The sequence below is a fragment of the Erinaceus europaeus genome, chromosome 17, assembly GCF_950295315.1.
Source record: "Erinaceus europaeus chromosome 17, mEriEur2.1, whole genome shotgun sequence".
Classification (NCBI taxonomy): domain Eukaryota; kingdom Metazoa; phylum Chordata; class Mammalia; order Eulipotyphla; family Erinaceidae; genus Erinaceus; species Erinaceus europaeus.
This window is the reverse complement of record NC_080178.1, coordinates 53,983,830-54,001,782: the sequence shown is the minus strand read 5'-3', so window position 1 is coordinate 54,001,782 and position 17,953 is coordinate 53,983,830. Positions and strand designations below refer to the sequence as shown.

At 49.6% G+C, this 17,953-nt stretch overlaps 1 protein-coding gene and 1 long non-coding RNA gene across 2 annotated transcripts in view; one reads left to right on the top strand and one right to left on the bottom strand.

Annotated features, from left to right (window-relative positions):
• The window catches only part of LOC107523674 (uncharacterized), a 591,794-nt gene that overhangs the window by 273,347 nt on the left and 300,494 nt on the right, over window positions 1-17,953 (top strand). The window lies entirely within an intron of this gene.
• PRSS23 (serine protease 23) lies at window positions 4,865-13,028 on the bottom strand. Its single transcript, XM_016194584.2, has 2 exons — window positions 12,892-13,028; window positions 4,865-7,961 (listed from the first exon to the last, which is right to left on the bottom strand). Exon 2 carries the CDS (start codon window positions 7,947-7,949, stop codon window positions 6,810-6,812), a length of 1,140 nt encoding a protein of 379 aa, XP_016050070.1. The 5' UTR covers window positions 7,950-7,961; window positions 12,892-13,028; the 3' UTR covers window positions 4,865-6,809.

Genomic DNA, 17,953 nt, shown 5'->3' with positions numbered 1-17,953 from the left:
GGGGAGCAGAGGCCAAGAGTGTGGTTGGAGGGCGGGGGGAGAGCAGCTGGCACTAGTGGAGCTGGCACTTGCTGTAGCATCTGGCTCTAAACACCCTATTTCTCAGCTGCCCCAGAACCCGGATCAATCTGGCTTCAGTGAGCTGGACTTCAATGCTTCTCAAAACAGATTCTCTTACTGGCAGAGTGCCTTAGTCCTTCCAATAGTCTGAAGGTAGTCAGTGGTAAACCAAATCTAAAAGAGCTCAATAATCTCCTTCTCTCTCTTACACACACACACACACACACACACACACACACACACACACACACACACACACACACCACTGAATAGTCACCCTGTTCTTTCTCTTTCCACTCTCAGAAAATAGCAGGCTACGGCTGAGGAACCAGGATAATGGTTATACAAAAGAAGATTTCCATGCCTGAGGCTCCAAGGTCCCAGGCTCAATCCTTAGCACCCATAAGCCAGAGCTGAGCAGTACTGTAATGGGGAAATTATATATATGGAAAACATCAGCATGACCAGAAAGGTGTGGCAGTGGGTCCCTCTGTCCCTAGATTTCCAAGTCTGGACTCCCCAGGGAGAATTTGTCCTGCAACCTGGTATTTCCCACTGGCAGAGTGGCCCCAGGGCTTAAAGAGGTCTGGGTCAATCAAGCATTCATTCCTAGACAAGGGGAGCATGGCTGTGTTTGTGCAGGAACACAGAGACACCTGAGACTAGGTAACCTATCTCTGATCTCCATCTCTCTCTCTCTCTCTCTCTTTCTCCTCCAGGGTTATCACTGGGGTTTGGTGCCTACACTACAAATCCACTGCTCCTCGAGACTATTTTTCCCCCTTTTGTTGCCTTTGATGTTTATCGTTGCTGTTATTATTATTGTTGTTGTTATTGCTGTCATTGATGTTCCATAAGACAGAGAGAAACTGAGAGAGGAGGGGAAAACAGAGAGGGGGAGAGAAAGACAGACACCTGCAGACCTGCCTCACCTCTTGTGAAGCAACACCCCTGCAGTCTGGGAGCCAGGAGCTCGAACCGGGATCCTTACCCTGGTCCTTGTGCTTAGTGCCATCTGCACTTAACCTGCTGCATCACCACCCAGAGCCCCCATCTCTGATCTGTTGCCCCCCCCCCCCCCCACCTCCTGAACCACTGTGATCAGAGGGAAATTTTTAAGTTCAGCCAACACAGCTCACTCCCTCCCTATCCTGTGGCCTCACACTTTCTTCTTGGGACTTTCTTGAAGTCAAATTTTGATTCCCACCCCACACCATTTTTTATAGCAAGAGTGAAAAAGCACAGCACTGAACCTCTCTTCAACGTGGTGGGGGTCAGGCTCAAACCTGGGACATGCACATGGCAAAGATGCTCAGGCTCCAGACCTAAGAGTCCTGGTTCCTCTGGTCTCCACCAGATACCTGTGGGGCCTCTACTTGGCCCTCTCCACCTTGAAGTCAGCACTCCTCAGCATCTTCCACTCCCTTCCTCAGACCTGCCTCTACTCCTTACTCTAGTTATCAGGTTTCTGCTTCCAGCTAAAATCCAGCTCTGCACACTTGGGAAAGCATACATGTTACCATGTATGAGGACCTGGGTTCAAGCCCCCAGTCCCCAGCTGCAGGAGAGAAACTTCACAAATGGTGGAGCAGTGCTGCAGGCATCTCTCTTCTCTCTCCATCTCTCTCTGTGTCTCCCTTTCCATTGCCAAACCCCAGCAGTAACTCTGGTGGGAAAAAAATAAAAGCAGAGAAACTGTGTGCACAGAATTTCAGTGGTGAGTGTGATATGGGGTATACCCTCTAGTCTTAAAATTTTGTAATCCACTATTAATCACAAATAAAAAATGGCATGAGAAAAAGACCTACCCAGTTGTGCTGTGTACCTGCTCGATGCAGTGGAGCCTGCCATTTATGTTCTAGATGAACTGTACTTGCACTCTCCAACTGGTGCTGCCAAAAGAACCCTGAGAACAGGAGAAAGAACCACAAGGACAGTGTCCCCTCAGCTAAGACAGTGAGCTGCCATGCTCAAAGTGCAAGGGTGGGCTTAACAGGGGTCAGACAGGCCAGCTGTCCCAGACCAGAGCTGGATTCAGACACAGAATCTCCTTTTGGTCTTTCTCCACAGAACCCCAGCCTGGACATCAAATCCAATGACTCCTCTGCACTCCAGCGTTCAAAGATGGAGGCAGCTTTGGCCCTTTTTGAGCCAGTTCATGACAAGGAGAAGAATGTCTGACCTGAGCAGAAGCAGAACTCAGCCAAAATGAAATGGAGCAGTTTCAGTGCAGGGACAGTCCTCCAGGCTCTGTCCCAGCCTCTGGCCAAGCTGACACCCAGCCCATGCTGCTGTTCAGAGGTGACATCTGGAAAGGCTTGGTCCCTACTTATCAGGTGAGTGATCTGCCAGAGGCGATTGTCTGTCCTTACACAGCTGTCACCATCCCCGAGTTCAGGTTTGGGCACTTGCTGGGGTAGAAGGAGAGATCCAGGTGCCACCAGCCCACCCCGTCCGCAAGCAGGAGACTGAGCCACCAGCATGAAGGGCCCTCTCCCAGGTTCCCACCAGAATGTTTCCTCCATCTGATTCTAGTCCAGGAGCAGGTGAGGCAGAAAAATATGGACACAACTCTGCCCCATGCGGCTCCTGTTTCTTTGCCTCTTGCACCCAGCTCCCCTGACTTTGGGGCCTTCCTCCTCTCTACAGCTCAAGCCTCTGGACTGCACCCTGCATAAGACACGCCCCTTCCCAAATTTAATGGCACACCCTTCTGGTTCTTGGCCACACAGGCTTTATCCCTTTGGGGGTCTGGGTGATGTTAAAGCAGAAGGCCTCTGCCATACCCTACTGATCATCCTTCTTCTTGCATCATCGTGTGGACTGGAGACATTATAGAGACTCCCCCACCCCCAAATGTGCTCATTGGAACCCTGTATTATGTGAGTGTGCACCGGGGACCAGAGGTAGCCGGGGAGAACAGGTCTCCACGGATTGCTTTGGTGGACAGTCTGGATGATTGTATGTTTAGGGAACACACATGGGGGGGAGATTTTGACATAGAAAGATTTATTAAATAATTGGGGGGGAGAGAGAGAAAAAGAGAGAGAGAGAAAACTGGAAACCTTGTGCTTGAGAGCCCAATGCCTTATCCACTGCACCACTTCTCAAGCTACAGAAAGGTTATTTGACAACAAGGTTCATCCTTGAACACACAGAGGTTGGGGCACCCCCACCACTGCATATTGGAAAATCTGGGTTGTTGATATGCTTCTAATTCTGCTTCTAAGACCTGTTTTGATCATCATGTTAGGTTTGCTTGCATTGCTTAATGCTGTGGTCTATTTACATAATCATTGTTTTGTTTGAGACCCACACTGGTATAATCCCCACTGGTTCCTGCTCTTTTTCCATTCCACCCCCTCTCCTAGTCACATCTTGTTTTCCACCATTTAATCCCCAGTGGTTTGCGTGCTTTTTCCTTCTCCCCACCCCCTATCCTACGTACTTCCTCTTCCTGACACTTCTGCCTCAGGAGATATAAAGGACAGGATTTTCTAATGAATAGAGATTAGATTGATTGCACTGCATCCCTGCTCATCAATAAAGACTGAACTGCATTCCCAGCTCAGCCATGAGTCCCTGCTCGTCTGTCTCCCACCCGCAAAGCTAGCCTGGCATCTGGCACCTGAACAGGGAGCACCACTGGGTACGACTTTGGACACTGCCCCCGAGTTGAACTGTTGTTATCCCTGAGCATCTTCAGGGCAGGACCTGGTTTCAGGGTCCCCACAGAGGTCAAAATTCAAGGATGGGGGCTGGCAGGGAACCCACCCAGAAGACCACATGACACCATGCTTGAGGACCCAGGCTTGAGCTACAGGTCACCACAGAGCAGCATCTGCAGGGGGAAAGCTTCACAAATAGTGGAGGAGAGCTGCAGGTGTCTCTCCTCTCTCTGCCTCTCTTTACCTCTGTCTTTCACTGTCTAAAAAAAGACTTCTCTTGGCCACTAGGAGTGATGGAGTCATGCAGGTGCCGAGCCCCAGCAATAACCTTGGTGACAAAAGTAATCAAGAATACTCATGACCTGTGTGGGGGTTGGTGTGATGCATTAGGCACACTACTGCTGTCCAAGCTGTCTCCTTTATCTCGGCTGCCGGGACAGCTTTACACCAGGCTTCCTGCCAGTCCCCTTGAAGAGATGGGGATGTCAGAATCTCCTCCAGCTTCCCTTCAAAGATCTCTGAGCTGTGCTTCATATAACCTGGGTGCTATTCTTGACTACACTGCATCTGCTCGTGGACTAAACAATGAGATGATTTTGACGATTTCTTTTTCTTATAGAGACAGAGAGAAATTGAGAGAAATGGGGGACAGGTAGAGAGGAGGGATACCTGCAACTCTATCCCACAGCTCATGAAGCTTCCCCCACCCCTGTAGGTAGAGATCCCATCACTTGACTATATTGTGACTTTGTACCACTCTCTCCCCTTGCTGGTGGTAGGGGAGGGGGAAGTTTCATTTTCTCAGGAAAAAATGAAGACCAAGAAGTTAAGGTACTGCATAATGGGGGCATCTTATTTAAAAATATCAGTTCTAGTTGAGGTATTCAGTGAACTTTCTGCACCAAGCAAAAGTGAAAAGAAACCAGATACCCAAATGCCAGTGAGGCTGGGAGATTGGTCTTCTTCCTGGGGGTAGATTCCACCCAGATTCCAAAGCAGATTGTCTTGGAGCTCAGTGTCCCTTTGCTAGGTGTAGTATTTTTGTGATAGAGAGCTTGGGCTTGTACATTTCTCCAGTTCCTTCTCTGGGCTGTGCTTCCCCAGAGCTCAAGAAAAAATGCAGCCAGAGGCCATCCTGAGAAGGTGTTAAGTATTTTTTCTGTGTTTAATGTCCTTACAGATGGAAATTACCCCGGGAACAAGCACCAAGCATGACAGTCGATTGATGCGTTGCAATCCATTTGCTTTTTTTTTTCCCCCTTCTACTGAGGAATATAGAAAGAAGTGTTCAGAGAATCACAGGATAAAATCTTAAGTGTACACATGCCAATCACAAATGCAGCCCCAGGTTTGAAGCCCCAGTGTTTCCTATCTGCACAGGGAAGCCTTAAGAGCAGTGAAATAGTGCTGCAGGTGTCTCTCCTCTCTCTGTGTTTGTTTCTCTCCATATATAAAAGAAATGTCACCAGGAGTGGGTGACTGGTGCAGGCACTGAGCCTCAGCAATAATGCTGGTTGAAATAATAATAATAAAAAAACCTTAAATAAGCCAGACTTTTCTTTTGCACACTGTGGAGTGCTCCAACAAAGATATTCACTGGGGCATGTGAACTAGATTCATTGCCATTTCCCCACTGGCCAAGTTTGGGGTGTTTGCAGTCTCTAGCATTCAACAACCTGGTGAGTCTCAGGAGAATAAGAGGCCCTTCTGGAAGGAGGAGAATGAAAGTCAGACTGGCTATTCCATCATATTCACCTACCAGATGAATGCACTAAAAAAAATAAAAGATCCTCCCTACTGAAGAAGCACACAGCCCCCTACTACTTCCCAAAGCATACTGCAAGCTGTGGAATAGTTTTGACCCAGCCTGTGTGGCCACAGGCAAACAAGGGGTCATTCTGTGGGGACATCTGTCCAGCAAAGCTCTCAGTGTTCTCTGGAATTTAATTCCTTTGAAACAACTTCAGCCAAGTGATAAAACACGAAGTCTGTTCTCAAGGGAAGGTCAGGGGGTGTTAAAATGCTGTGATTGTTCCGAGTGTGACCACAACTATGAGCTGGGTAGCAGGATGACCTGTTCTCGTGCATTGTTTAGGCCGGGACATGAGAAGCCTGCTCGCCTTGGGGGTGAGGAGATGGAGGCTACAGATTGGCAGAGGCATATCTCCCTCAAACAGGAGAAATGGCTGTGTCTAAACAAGCACTGATTTTCTGGGAGTCAGAATTACAGTAACCAAAGTTAGAATTAAGGAATCACTGGACTAATCAGGGACTGCTAAGTGGATGGGATTCCATCCCCCTCCACCCCCAATATCCAAAACATGGTGACTGCCTGCCTAGGAGGGCTGTGATAATTACACGAATTGTGTGGGGGTGGGAACACTGACACTCAGAAACATGATGGACTGACTAGGCATTACAAAAAACAAACAAACAACAACAAAAATCTCAGGAAGAAATGTGTGCATGTGTACACACACACACACACACACACACTAAGAATCTGTAGGTTCAGCAGGCCATGTATTTGATCTCAATCTTGATATGAGTTCAGATGAAAGCAAAGTCAGACTTCCTCAAAAGTGAAAGATTGGCTTCTTTGATTTCTAGGTACACACCTGCCATCAGGCTGCACAAGAAATATGACACACAAACCAGCAGTGAAAGGATCCTGCCAGTCAGCATGCAGTTAAAAGGACCAGGTAAAGAGGTTGCCAGGGGGCTCACCCAGGTGAGTGCACATGGTACCATATGCCAAGCACCTGGGTTTGGCCTGGACCACCTCATGCAGGCAGCTAGTGGGGCAGTGCTGTGGTGTCTCTCTTCTGTGTGTCTCTCTGTCTCATTATCTGGAGGAAAGGAAAAAAAGAAAAAGACCACCTGGAGTGTTGGAGGAATGCAGGCACTGAGCCCCTGTGATTACACTGGTGGCAAAAAAAATAAAAGCAAGCAAGTAGAAGACATGATGTCTCGAACCTACGCTCACACACGCATACGCACACACCCAGTGTGACAAAAGGAAGCCTCTCTCAGAGCAGCTGCACGGAAGTCCTCCAGTGAGCCCTGTGGGGTGGCGGCGAGTCAGCCCTCCCTGCAGTCCAGGTAGTTCCCCTTGATCCAGTAGCAGATCTGGGCATACTTGAGCGGGGTGATCCTCACAGCCACGTTGAAGTCCTGGGGCGCCCCATTGACGTCCACCCACTGGTGGCCGGAGAAGACGCCGATGACCTTGCGCTGCCAGCGCCGCTGCGGCCGCCGCCACATGCGCACGTAGACGCCGGAGCCGCTGGCACCCGGCTGCGCGTCGCAGCGTTGGTACAGCAGGTCACGGGTTTCGTCGCGCACGTCGCAGAAGCGGTACACCAGCGCCCCCGGCCGGTCGTTGTCGTAGCCTGAGAAGTGGATGCGGCCCCCAGGCAGCCTGCGCGCGGGCGGGCTCACGCCCAGCTCCATGAAGGCGCGGCGGTGCGGCTTGCGCAGCTCCAGCAGCGCGTAGTCGTAGTCCATGCCGATGTCGTTGGCGCTGCCCTTGATCCAGCCCTTGGGCACGTGCGTGCGCTTCACCCGGATCCACTGGAAGCGCGTCTGGGGGGGCCGGCCCGGGCCCGAGGTGTTGGCGCCCCGGCCGCCTTCCTTCACCCGCGGGCTCAGGAAGCCCACCCGCAGCTTCTGGGTGCCCTTGACGTAGGTCTGGCCGTCGTGGATACAGTGGGCCGCCGTGAGCACGTGGCGCTCGGACACCAGCGTCCCGGTGCAGCCGGTGGACAGCTTGACCGACGTGGAGAAGGGGTAGCGCAGCAGGAAGGCCGCGCCCGAGATGCTGAAGCGGCTGTCGTGGCCATAGATCTGCCGCCGGGCACGGACCCTGGCCCCGCCGGGGGCCCTCACGGTGGCCTCGGCCTTGGCTCCGGCCCCGCCCAGGTCCGGCGCGAACACGCCCACCCTGGTCTCGGTGCGCCGGCCGTTTGCATACAGCGTCTCGTAGGACAGGTACTGCGCCAGCTGCTCGGGGCCGGGCGGTGGGCTGCCCCGGTGACACTGCGGCCCGCACGGCGACAGCACCTCTAGCCGGGCCTCAGCCGCGAAGGCCGGCGGCGCCAGGGGCAGGGTGGCCTGGGGCAGCACGGCGGGCACCCGCTGGGCGGCCCACGTCGGCTTCCCGTGGCCGCTTGCCTGTTGCAGGGCGCACAAGAGCAGTAGCAGCCTCGGAGTCGGGGCCATGCTGAGCTCCGCCTGCAGAGACAGAAAACAGTCAAGGCCGGCCTCATAGCTCACCTGGATGGTGCACGGCTCTGCCGCAAGCGCCATCCAGGTTCCAGCTGGTCCCCAAGTGAATTGGAGGAAGCTCGGGTGCTGTGGTTTATTTCACTTTCTCTTTCTGTCATTTTGTCTCTCTGTCTGAAAAAGTCATCCTGTATCGTTGAAACCCTGGTGATGACAATAATAATAATAATACAATAGTGATACAGAATGGAACTAACTGAACTAGTATTACAATCTTAGTTCTAGGATAGAAAGCCTCTGACAAAGCCAGCGAAATACTTCTCCTCCCATTGGCTTTCTTTGCACACCCCCAGGATCTCAAGTAAGCACAAGTGTCCATCATCTTGTGATCGACATCACCTGCTGCTTTCTCACTTGGGTCTTTGTCCTCAAGAAGCCTTTGCATTTGTGTGTGGTCTGGATTGGTCACCTAAACAGATCTTAACCACCACATTCTTTATGCACGTTGCAAATACAGTCCACAGGAGCCAGGTGGTGGCTCACACAGCAGAGTACACACATTTCCGGGTACAAAGACCAAGGTTTAAGTCCCTGGTTCCCACCTGCCACAGGAGGGGTGGAGCAGTGCTGCACGTATTCCTTCTCTCTCTGGCTCTCACCCTCTATCTAGAGGTATCAAGTCACCAAGTATTCCTGGTTTCCAAACACAACTCTTGGGAGGGAGAGAAGAAGAGGAGAAGAAGAGGTAAGATTGCATTATGCCATATCCTATCTCAAGTGGAAGCTTACATTCTTTTTTTTTTTTGCTAACAGTTTTCATTAGAGTTTGGTTCCCGCATAACTCCAGTGTTCCCACAGTTTTTTTTTTTTTACTTTACTTTTTAAAAAATTATTTATTGGGGAGTCAGGCAGTAGCACAGTGGGTTAAGCGCACGTGGTGCAAAGCACAAGGACCGGTGTAAGGATTCCAGTTTGAGCTCCTGGCTCCCCACCTGCAGGAGAGTCGCTTCACAGGCGGTGAAGCAGGTCTGCAGGTGTCTTTCTCTCCCCCTCTGTCTTCCCATCCTCTCTCCATTTCTCTCTGTCCTATCTAACAACGATGACATCAACAACTACAACAATGAAAAACAAGGGCAACAAAAGGGGAAATAAATATTTTACACAAATTATTTATTTTCCCTTTTGTTGCCTTTTTTTGGTAGTTATTGTTGTTGCTGATGTCGTTGTTGGATAGGACAGAGAGAAATGGAGAGAGGAGGGGAAGACAGAGAGGAGGGGAGAAAGACACCTGCAGACCTGCTTCACCACTTGTGAAACCACTCCCCTGCAGGTGGGAAGCCAGGGCTCTAACCAGGACCCTTACTCAGGTCCTTGCGCTTCACGCCACATGCGCTTAACCCGCTGTGCTATCGCCCGTCTCCCACTTTCTTTTTAATAGGAGAAACAGCAAATCGTGCATGTGTGAAGCCCTAGAGCTAAAACTAAATAAATAAATAGCTTGTCTGATTTTATAAATTGCCAGGGTCAGAGGAGCACAGGGCAGGCACTTAGGGGGTTATAAACAATGTCATGCCACCAGCTTTATATCAACAGCCTTCACTCATGGGATTCTGGAGGGCAGGAGATGGGGGTGGGAGTGCAGAAGCAAGGAAGGAAAAGAAGAATTGAGCACGATAATTTCACTGTAGAAAACATTCCCCTGATCAGGTATGGAAAAGGGACAAAGACCCCCCACCCCAGCAGAAGGCAGCCTCCAAGAATGGGGTGGGAGTGTAAGGCTGCTAGGCATGAATAGCCTCAGCAAAGGCTGAGGGGGGACCCCTCTCCTCCCACCCAGCTGAGGGCCTATATTTTCCCTCTGGCCATTAATAACACACTGGGCCTGGGGTTTCTCAGTGAGACCACTGCTCTGCCCCACTGCCCCACCCCAGTACCCCATAGCCACAATGGAACAATCAACTGGGAGACAAAACAGCTATTGTCTCCAATTCTAGAAACTCCAGTGAAGTGTGTACACTGTGCCCCACTGGAGTTGACTTAAATAAAAACACTCCAGTGGGTAAACAGATGTAAGGCAAACTGGGACCTTACAATACCAGAAAGATTGCCAGTGGAATCATGCCACTTGGAATTCTCTTTCCTTTATAAGCAAGTTGCCTGGTAGACTTCTCTAGAAATTTGCACCTTAAAAATAGGAATGATGGCAGCATGGCTTACATAAGTAAAAGGAGGAGGAAGAGGAAGAAAGAAAAGGAATTATATTTACCAGAAGTTATCCTTACCAGGGGCTGGGGAGATAGCACAGTGGTGATGCAAAGAGACTTTTATGTGTGAGGCACCATACATGAACCCTAGCCCCACCATAAGCCAGCTCTCTGGGTGATGATAAAACAAACTCAGCACTCTGCATTCCATGTTTAGAAGAAGGCTTTATTGGATAAATACCCCCTCATACTCATATTCAAAAAAACACTCAACTATCCCCTGTACTACTTCACCTACATGGCAAGGCAGCATGCAAAATTAAGGTGGGCAAATGTTTTGTTCTCCATGTTTAGTGACATGGAAACTATTTGGCTTCCAGTTATCGGATTCTGTCAGGTCTAAAGATACTTCTCCTTTCTGAGGACGCTGTTTCTTCTTAAGTCCACTAAGAAACTCATGGTCCAAAGGATTTGCAGATTACCAAGTGCCTGAGCACAACAAAGGCTTGGGGTTATAGTATTCAAGACTGCAGTGACTAGAGATGGCCAGTAGAGGGCGCACTGAACAAAGCTTTGGACCTTCCAATAGGAGGTCCTGAGTTTGATTCCCAGCATTGCAAAAGCCAGAGCGATGCTCTGGTCCCTCTCCCTCTCCCTCTCCCTCTCCCTCTCCCTCTCCCTCTCCCTCTCCCTCTCCCTCTCCCTCTCCCTCTCCCTCTCCCTCTCCCTCTCCCCCCTCCCTCTCCCCCCTCCCTCTCCCCCCTCCCTCTCCCCCCTCCCTCTCCCCCCTCCCTCTCCCCTCCCTCTCCCCCCTCCCTCTCCCCCCTCCCCACCTCCCCCTCCCCCCTTCCACCTCCCCCTCCCCCCTTCCACCTCCCCTCCACCTCCCCTCCCCCCCTCCCCTCCCCTCTCCCCCTCCCCTTTTCCCTCTTCCTCTCCCCACAAATAAATCGTTTTAAAAGGAGCTTGGGAGAATGGTTCATTCCAGCAAACAATGCTGGGTGTGAACCTTTAGTCTTCATGAATTCCTATGACCAGGACAATCAGTGAGGAAAGAAAGAAGCAGGGAAATGACGTGAGAAGGTGAGAAGTCAGAGAGAACACACATGAGTGCGTGTGTGCTCAAGTGTGTCCGTGCATGTGTGTATTGATTTTCTGGGGAGAATGAAACCATGCGAACAGCTCATAATGTACAGGGCCAACATTGCAGCCAACACTGCAGCCACTGCTGCCACGGGTGTGTCTCATTCTTCTTGAGCCCCAGGACCTGTTAAAGCAAATCAGACCTCAGTGCATAATGGCTGAGGAATTCCAGTCTCTAACAGGGAGAAGGGAAAAAAAAATCAGAGGGCACTGACAAGCCCATCCACCCTAGATATCATCTTGGACTCATATGAAGCCTCACTGCTTTTCTGTCCACTGGCAGGTGAAGCTGACTACCTTAGCTTTCAGGGGGCAGGTAAGCTGGCAGTGAAACAAGAGTTGAGTGCACCACAGCTCAATAGTGAGCTTCTGAAAACTAAATTGCCTGGAGCCTGGCAGTTCTGTGAGAAGAAAGCCTGGAAGACTGCATCAGAGGCTCCATGAGAGAGGTACAGATTTACTAACCCTGCACACCCACTAATGGGCATTTTGGCACATTTTTGGGCAGAAAAATGTCCCCCCCCCAGAAATGACTCCCCATCTACCCAAACAGGCTGCCATTGTCAAAGACAGAGAGAAGGAGAGAGAGAGAGAGAGAGAGAGAGAGAGAGAGAGAGAGACCCATGACCCTGACCTTGGGAAAAATGTTTTCCTTTCCATCTAGGCACCAAAGGGCCAACAGGTGTTCTTCTGGCTTTATTTAAGTGTGTGTGTGGGGGTTTTACAAGTGAAGACAGTTTATTTGAAAGGCAATTGGAGGACATGGGATGGCAAACACTTCCTCAAGTGAATATATAGGGCAGAGAAAGGCTTTGCTAAACTAAGCTTTCTCCCGACTGCAGTTTCCACCTAACACCTTCTAGAGGCACACAGTCTGAGGGACCAGATAAAGGAGATACAGTGGAACAGTTTAAATGCTCTTGGGCACAAGGAGGATAGGGACCCAGGAGCCATGCATATCCTGAAATGGATGAGGCTTGGCCCTCAGCTGTCTGCACCTGTGACTGAGCTTTTCCACTTAGCTAGGTGCCCCTGGTCCTGAAAAGAGGTCCACAAGCCTGGGCTGTGATGAAATTTAGGACGAGCCAGAGGCCACACACCAAACTGGGAAATGTTGACCAGCACGCCTGTTTTGTAGTCTGAAAAAAATGGGTTACATTAAAAGTTTCCCTAATCCTCTTCCAGACTACAACAACAATTACTTTCGTTTGAACATTAGCTCCTGGTGGAGTTGCTCCCAAAAACTAGGGGTGCGCCCAGAGGGCGGTTTCTGGGAGCCACTCAGGGAAAGTTCCAGCCTTCCCAGCTTGGGCTTTTGGGCAAGCTCGCCTCCTGGCTCGCCTTTAACGCCCCCCCCCTCGACCCCCCCCTCCCCGGCCGGGCCGCGAAGGCGCGGCACAAAGGGGCAAGGGCAGGCGAGCGCTGTCAGTGCCCCAGGCCCGTGGGGGGGCTCCTTGCCCCGCCGCCCCGCGCTCTTCCCGGGCGACCTCGTTACCCGGCTCTTGACAAGCCGCGCCATCGCGGGGCGCCGGCCGGCTGCCCATACGAGCCCCCAGCCCCGCGCCCTTTGTCCCAGAGTCCCACGAACTCACCTAGCCAGCAGCCCCTGGCCGCTGCGCAACTCACTCCGCCTCGCCCATGCCGGCTCTCACTCCAGTGCGTCCGGCCCGCCCCCCAGACCCCGCCCTACTGAGCCCCAGCCCGCCCAGAGCCCCCGCCCCAAACTCCCGCCCCAAAGCACCCCGGCCCGCCCCACCGCCACCCTCACCACCGCCTTCCTGAGAGCTCGAAGTCGAGTCGCGGCTTGTCCAGACATCCCAGCCCAGCTCAGTGCGCTCGGGGTCCCCTCCTGGAAGACCTTCGGGAACCCCAGACCCTGGCCAGCTCGTCAACACCAGACACTCCTATGGTAGCCTAGCACCCCAACTGCAGGGTGCACCTGGTCCCCGGACGCCCCGCTCCCCCCCATACATACACTCCTGGGATCTTGGTGCGCTCCCACCCACAGGCACTTGGAAAATGATGGCCCGACCATTTCCCGCGCCACCTACCATGAGCGGGGGATGGGGGTTCCCAGGCTCCAGGGTTGCAGAGACACCTCAGGGCGGGCTCCAAGATGTCCGGTTGGCAGGTGACCCAGGTGTCGCTCGGCTCTGCACCGCTTATCCACCTGCGCGGCCAGGCTTTCCCTGAACTGAATCACAACTACTCCGTAGCTGGTCTCATTTCTTGTCTCTGGTGAGACAAGAGAGCATGCTCTGACAGTGTCCCGAACAATCAATCCCTGGCCTCGCACAGGGTGTATCCACTCACAGCGTATTTGCACACTGTCAACTATCCCATCAGAGGTCTGGGTGACAGAAAAGTCCAGAAGCAAGCTTGGCCTTGAATTTGATCCTCTTTGCCGTTGATGAAGCCAGGTTTGGCAGACAGGGACCATAGGTGTGCAGGGGTATTTTGTAGTGAGCATGATGAAGTTACCCAAACCCAAGTTACATGTTTTCCTAGCAAGTCTTTACCTTCCTAGGGGGCAGCTAACATTCTCTCTGGCCCACTTCATGTACCTGTGTTTGTCAGGGTTTTTAAATAGCAAAGTCTCTTCAACTAGGAACTGCCATAAAGACTTCTCTGTTAATGGTTGCAATTATTCTGTTTTAAAATGCTACATTAGGGGAAAGATAACATAATTATTATGCAAAAAGTCTCTCATGCCTGAGGTTCTGATGCCCCAGTTTCAGTCCCCAGTACCTGCATAAACCAGGGCTGAACAGTGCTCTGGTAAGGAAAAAAATATATATATATATTAAGAGAAAAAACACAATTTGCATTAGGGACTGGGCATGCAGCTCAATGTTAGAGCACAGAACTTGAATACCAGAGGCCCCAGGGACCCCAAATCCAATCCTTGGTAATGCCATATGCCAGAACCAAGCAGCTCTCATAAAATAAATAAATGAATAAATCAGTAAAACAAACTGCTGCATTCCTACTTGCAAGCATAAAACCAATGACAAACTTCAAGTCACAGCCTTTAAACAACACTGGAATAAGACCAAGTTTCTAGATTAAGTGCAAATGGCCTCTTCCAGAAAAAAAAAGCATATCTGAATACTGTTTCCTACCCCACTCCCATTATATATACCCCCTTGTTAGGGGGCTCAAAAGGTTCATTGCTGCTCTGATGAAAAAGAATATCAAAGGACACATGTTCAGGTGTATGGTTTCTAAATTCTTTATTAGTTGTGCAAAGTAAAGTTAAAAGGAAAGGCTCAGGGGATAGATTTCACGAGGGTCTTTGGGCCCCAAAACCCAGGCTATAAACACAAAGTCAGTGACCAAGGTCCAAGACTCCTCTTTGTTCAAGATCTGCTCCTTTTACAATGTCCCCTACATCACACTGGGACCCACTTTTCATTGGCCGGATGGAGTAAACTCCTCCCCCTTCATATAGTGCAAAAAGAAAAAGGGAACCTTTCACCAAGAGAATCTCTGTTCCACATGTGCAAACTCAGTGAAAACAAACTATGCTAAAATTATGCTAGTGTGCATCGCAATTCCATGTATGCAAACCCAGTGAAGACAGAATGTACTTTCTAGGACCCCCTGTGTCCTGAATTTTCCCTCAACATCATCTCACATGTGTATACACTGAATTCTGGAGGGTTCTACAACTGCCAATAGGTGCCCAGGACCCAGCCCGGTTCATTCTCCCAGATTTTTAAAAACCACATTATAAGCAATGTAGGGGTGGGTGGGGATACCACAGAAGACAAGGCAAGATACTTCTTCCCATCATTCAGAGATATAAACAAATATAGGAAAAGCCAAGATCATGGGAAAAATCATCCAATGCTTTGGGTTCCTCTCTGATGGACCAGCACTTGAGCACTAGATAGATCAGTAAATGAAGAAACCTTCAGTGCTGTATAAAAGGACAGCAAACATGGCAATGGTGCAGGTGCAGACTGGAGCTTGTGTCCTGTGCTGAGGAATGAGCAGGGCATGAGGAAAGGGGGTGGGGTGGCTGCTGGTGGCAGAACCTTGTTTCTCAATGTTTGTCTGTGTTCAGGTAGGCTCCTCTGGTAACAAGGTTGATTCCCCTGAACTTCATGGCTCCATAGCCCCTTCATTCCTGGCTGCATGTTTTTTTATTTTATTTTATTTTTCTGATCATGAGTGAGAGATAGAGAGGAGAGAAACCTGCAGCACTGCTTCACCAATCATGAAGTTTCCTTGCTGCAGGTGGGAACTGGGAGCATGGTAATATGTGTGCTCTACCAAGTACACCACCACTTTGTCTCTATGAGTTTATGACTTAAGACAACCCTAACTCAGGTCAATCTTCTTGCTTTACAGTTGTGCTCACTGTTTCTTCTAGGTTCATGCCAGCCCCACATAGGAAGGTGACTTGTCTTGGGTGAAACCTGCTCAGGACATCTTGGGGAAAGGCTTTTAGATCATTCCAGGGCAGCTGATCTTATGGGCATCCCTCTTCCTTCTGGGTCTCCTTCAGTCTGTCGCAGCCTACTGCTCCATTCACGACAGTGGGTCTCACCTCAAAAGGCGCAGGGGAACTTAGGGTGACCAGGCTCTCAGTCTGTCACTAAAGATTTTCACAAGGAAGACATGGACAGTTCCTGACAGCTGGGTGACTTCCAGGGTAAACACAGGCCTATGAGAACAGCCGGTGGCCTCCTGCGGAGCCTGAGCTTCCTCTTATTATTATTTTTTTCACTCCCCTCCTCCCCAAAGGAAAACAAAGACCAAACTCCCTGGGTTCCCTTTGGTCTTGCCTAATTGCTAATACTTTGTATTTGTGGAATAGTAGCTCCAATACTGGGCAGCCCTGTCTTGCACCTTATCCAGTTTCTCACCATTGAATACCATGTGGGCTGTAGGTGTGCTGTGTGTAGACTCCTGCAGTTGTAGGAATTTCCCATCTATCACTACACTTTCTTTCTATTCTTTTGTTGTATAGAGGTAGAGGGAGACTGAGATGGAAAGGGGAGATAGAGAGGGAGAGAGAAAGAGAACACATGTAACACTGCTCCACCACTTATGAAGCTACCCCCCTGCAGGTGAGGACCAGGGGCTTGAATCTGGGTCTTTGCACAAGGTGACCTGCCTGTGTGTTCAGCTGAATGTGCCACCACGCATCCCCTTCTCCCTTATTTTAATAGCAGTAAAAAATGTAATCGCCTGAACTTGGAAGCAATCCAGATACTAAGTGACAGGTGAGTGGTAAGAAAGTTATGCTCTGGTGATCTTTGAGGTGGTGCAGTGGATAAACACTGGATTTTTAACCACGAGGTCCTGAGTTCAATCCCTGGCAGCACGTGTGCTAGAGTGATGTCTGGTTCTTTCTCTCTCTGACTGTCTTTCTCAGAAATAAATTCTAAAAAAAAAAAAAAAAGAAAGAAAGTTATGCTCTATATACATGATGGAATACTACTCAGCTGTTAAAAAGAAGGAGGTGATCAAACATGCTTTGAGGAAACAGGAATATGGAATAACAAATTAGAGTCTAAGATGCTTAAATGGCATTTTATAGACTATAGATTTTTTTTTCTATATTCTATTTTTTCATACTCACTCCTGGTGACATTTTCATAATGCATGGTGATTTGATTGTGCTTCATGGTTTTCATCCTATTTATCTATCCTACATTAAAATTAACTTCTTAAACTTTTTTTTTGGCCACTAGAGCTACAGCTGAGGCTCATTGTCTGTTTTTTCATTTCTTTTTTGACGGGGGTGGGGCAAGGGAGAGAGAGGAGAAGAGGAGAAGAGATACCTGCAGTACTGCTTCACCACTTATAAAACTTTTCCCCTGCAGGTGGGAACTGGGGGCTTGAACTAGGCCTTCCTGCACAGTAATGTGTGTACTCTACTGGGTGGGACTTCCTGTCTCCCCAAAATAAAATTTTAATTTGCATGATCTACTACTACTATCACTATTACTATTATTACTACTACTGCTACTGTAAATATCATGAATGATCACAAAAAAGTGTACAACCTGTTATATTAATAAATCAAACTCATAGTATCAGTACATAAAATCTTACTCTAGGCTTTCTTAGAAGTATGAGGATGAGGAAGAGGAGGAGGAGGAGGAGGAGAGGAATGAGAAAAGACATCTCAAGACTCTTTTATAACACCCAGATTTTTTTTGTCATAGATCTTGTTGTCTGGTTTACAGACATCCTAGTATTGAATTCTGGCAAAGTTACAGATTCAAATAGGATCCAGGACTGTTGGGCTGCTTCTGAATTCTGCTTCTAAGACCCCTTCTGTTGCACTGCTTGTGGTCTGTTTACATAATCATTATTTTGTTCGCACTCGTTTAATCCCCACTGGTTCCCGTGCTTTTTCCTTCTCCCCACCCCCTATCCTATGTACATCCTCTTCTGACCTGATGCTTCCACCTCAGGAGATCTATAGGACAGAATTGTGATTAGAGATTAGACTGTTGAAATGCATCCCCACTTGTCAATAAAGATTGAACTGCGTCCCAGCTCAGCCATGAGTCCCTGGTCATCTCTCTCCCGCCCATGAAGTTAGCCCGGCATAGGGCTATACATACGTTTCTGCATTTTACCAGTCTTCACTATTGCTCCATCAATTCACTCAAAAAAATATGCATCAATATA

Excerpts from the sequence above, each read along its gene's own strand:
- PRSS23 (XM_016194584.2), bottom strand. The coding sequence starts at position 7,949 with ATGGCCCCGACTCCGAGGCTGCTACTGCTCTTGTGCGCCCTGCAACAG.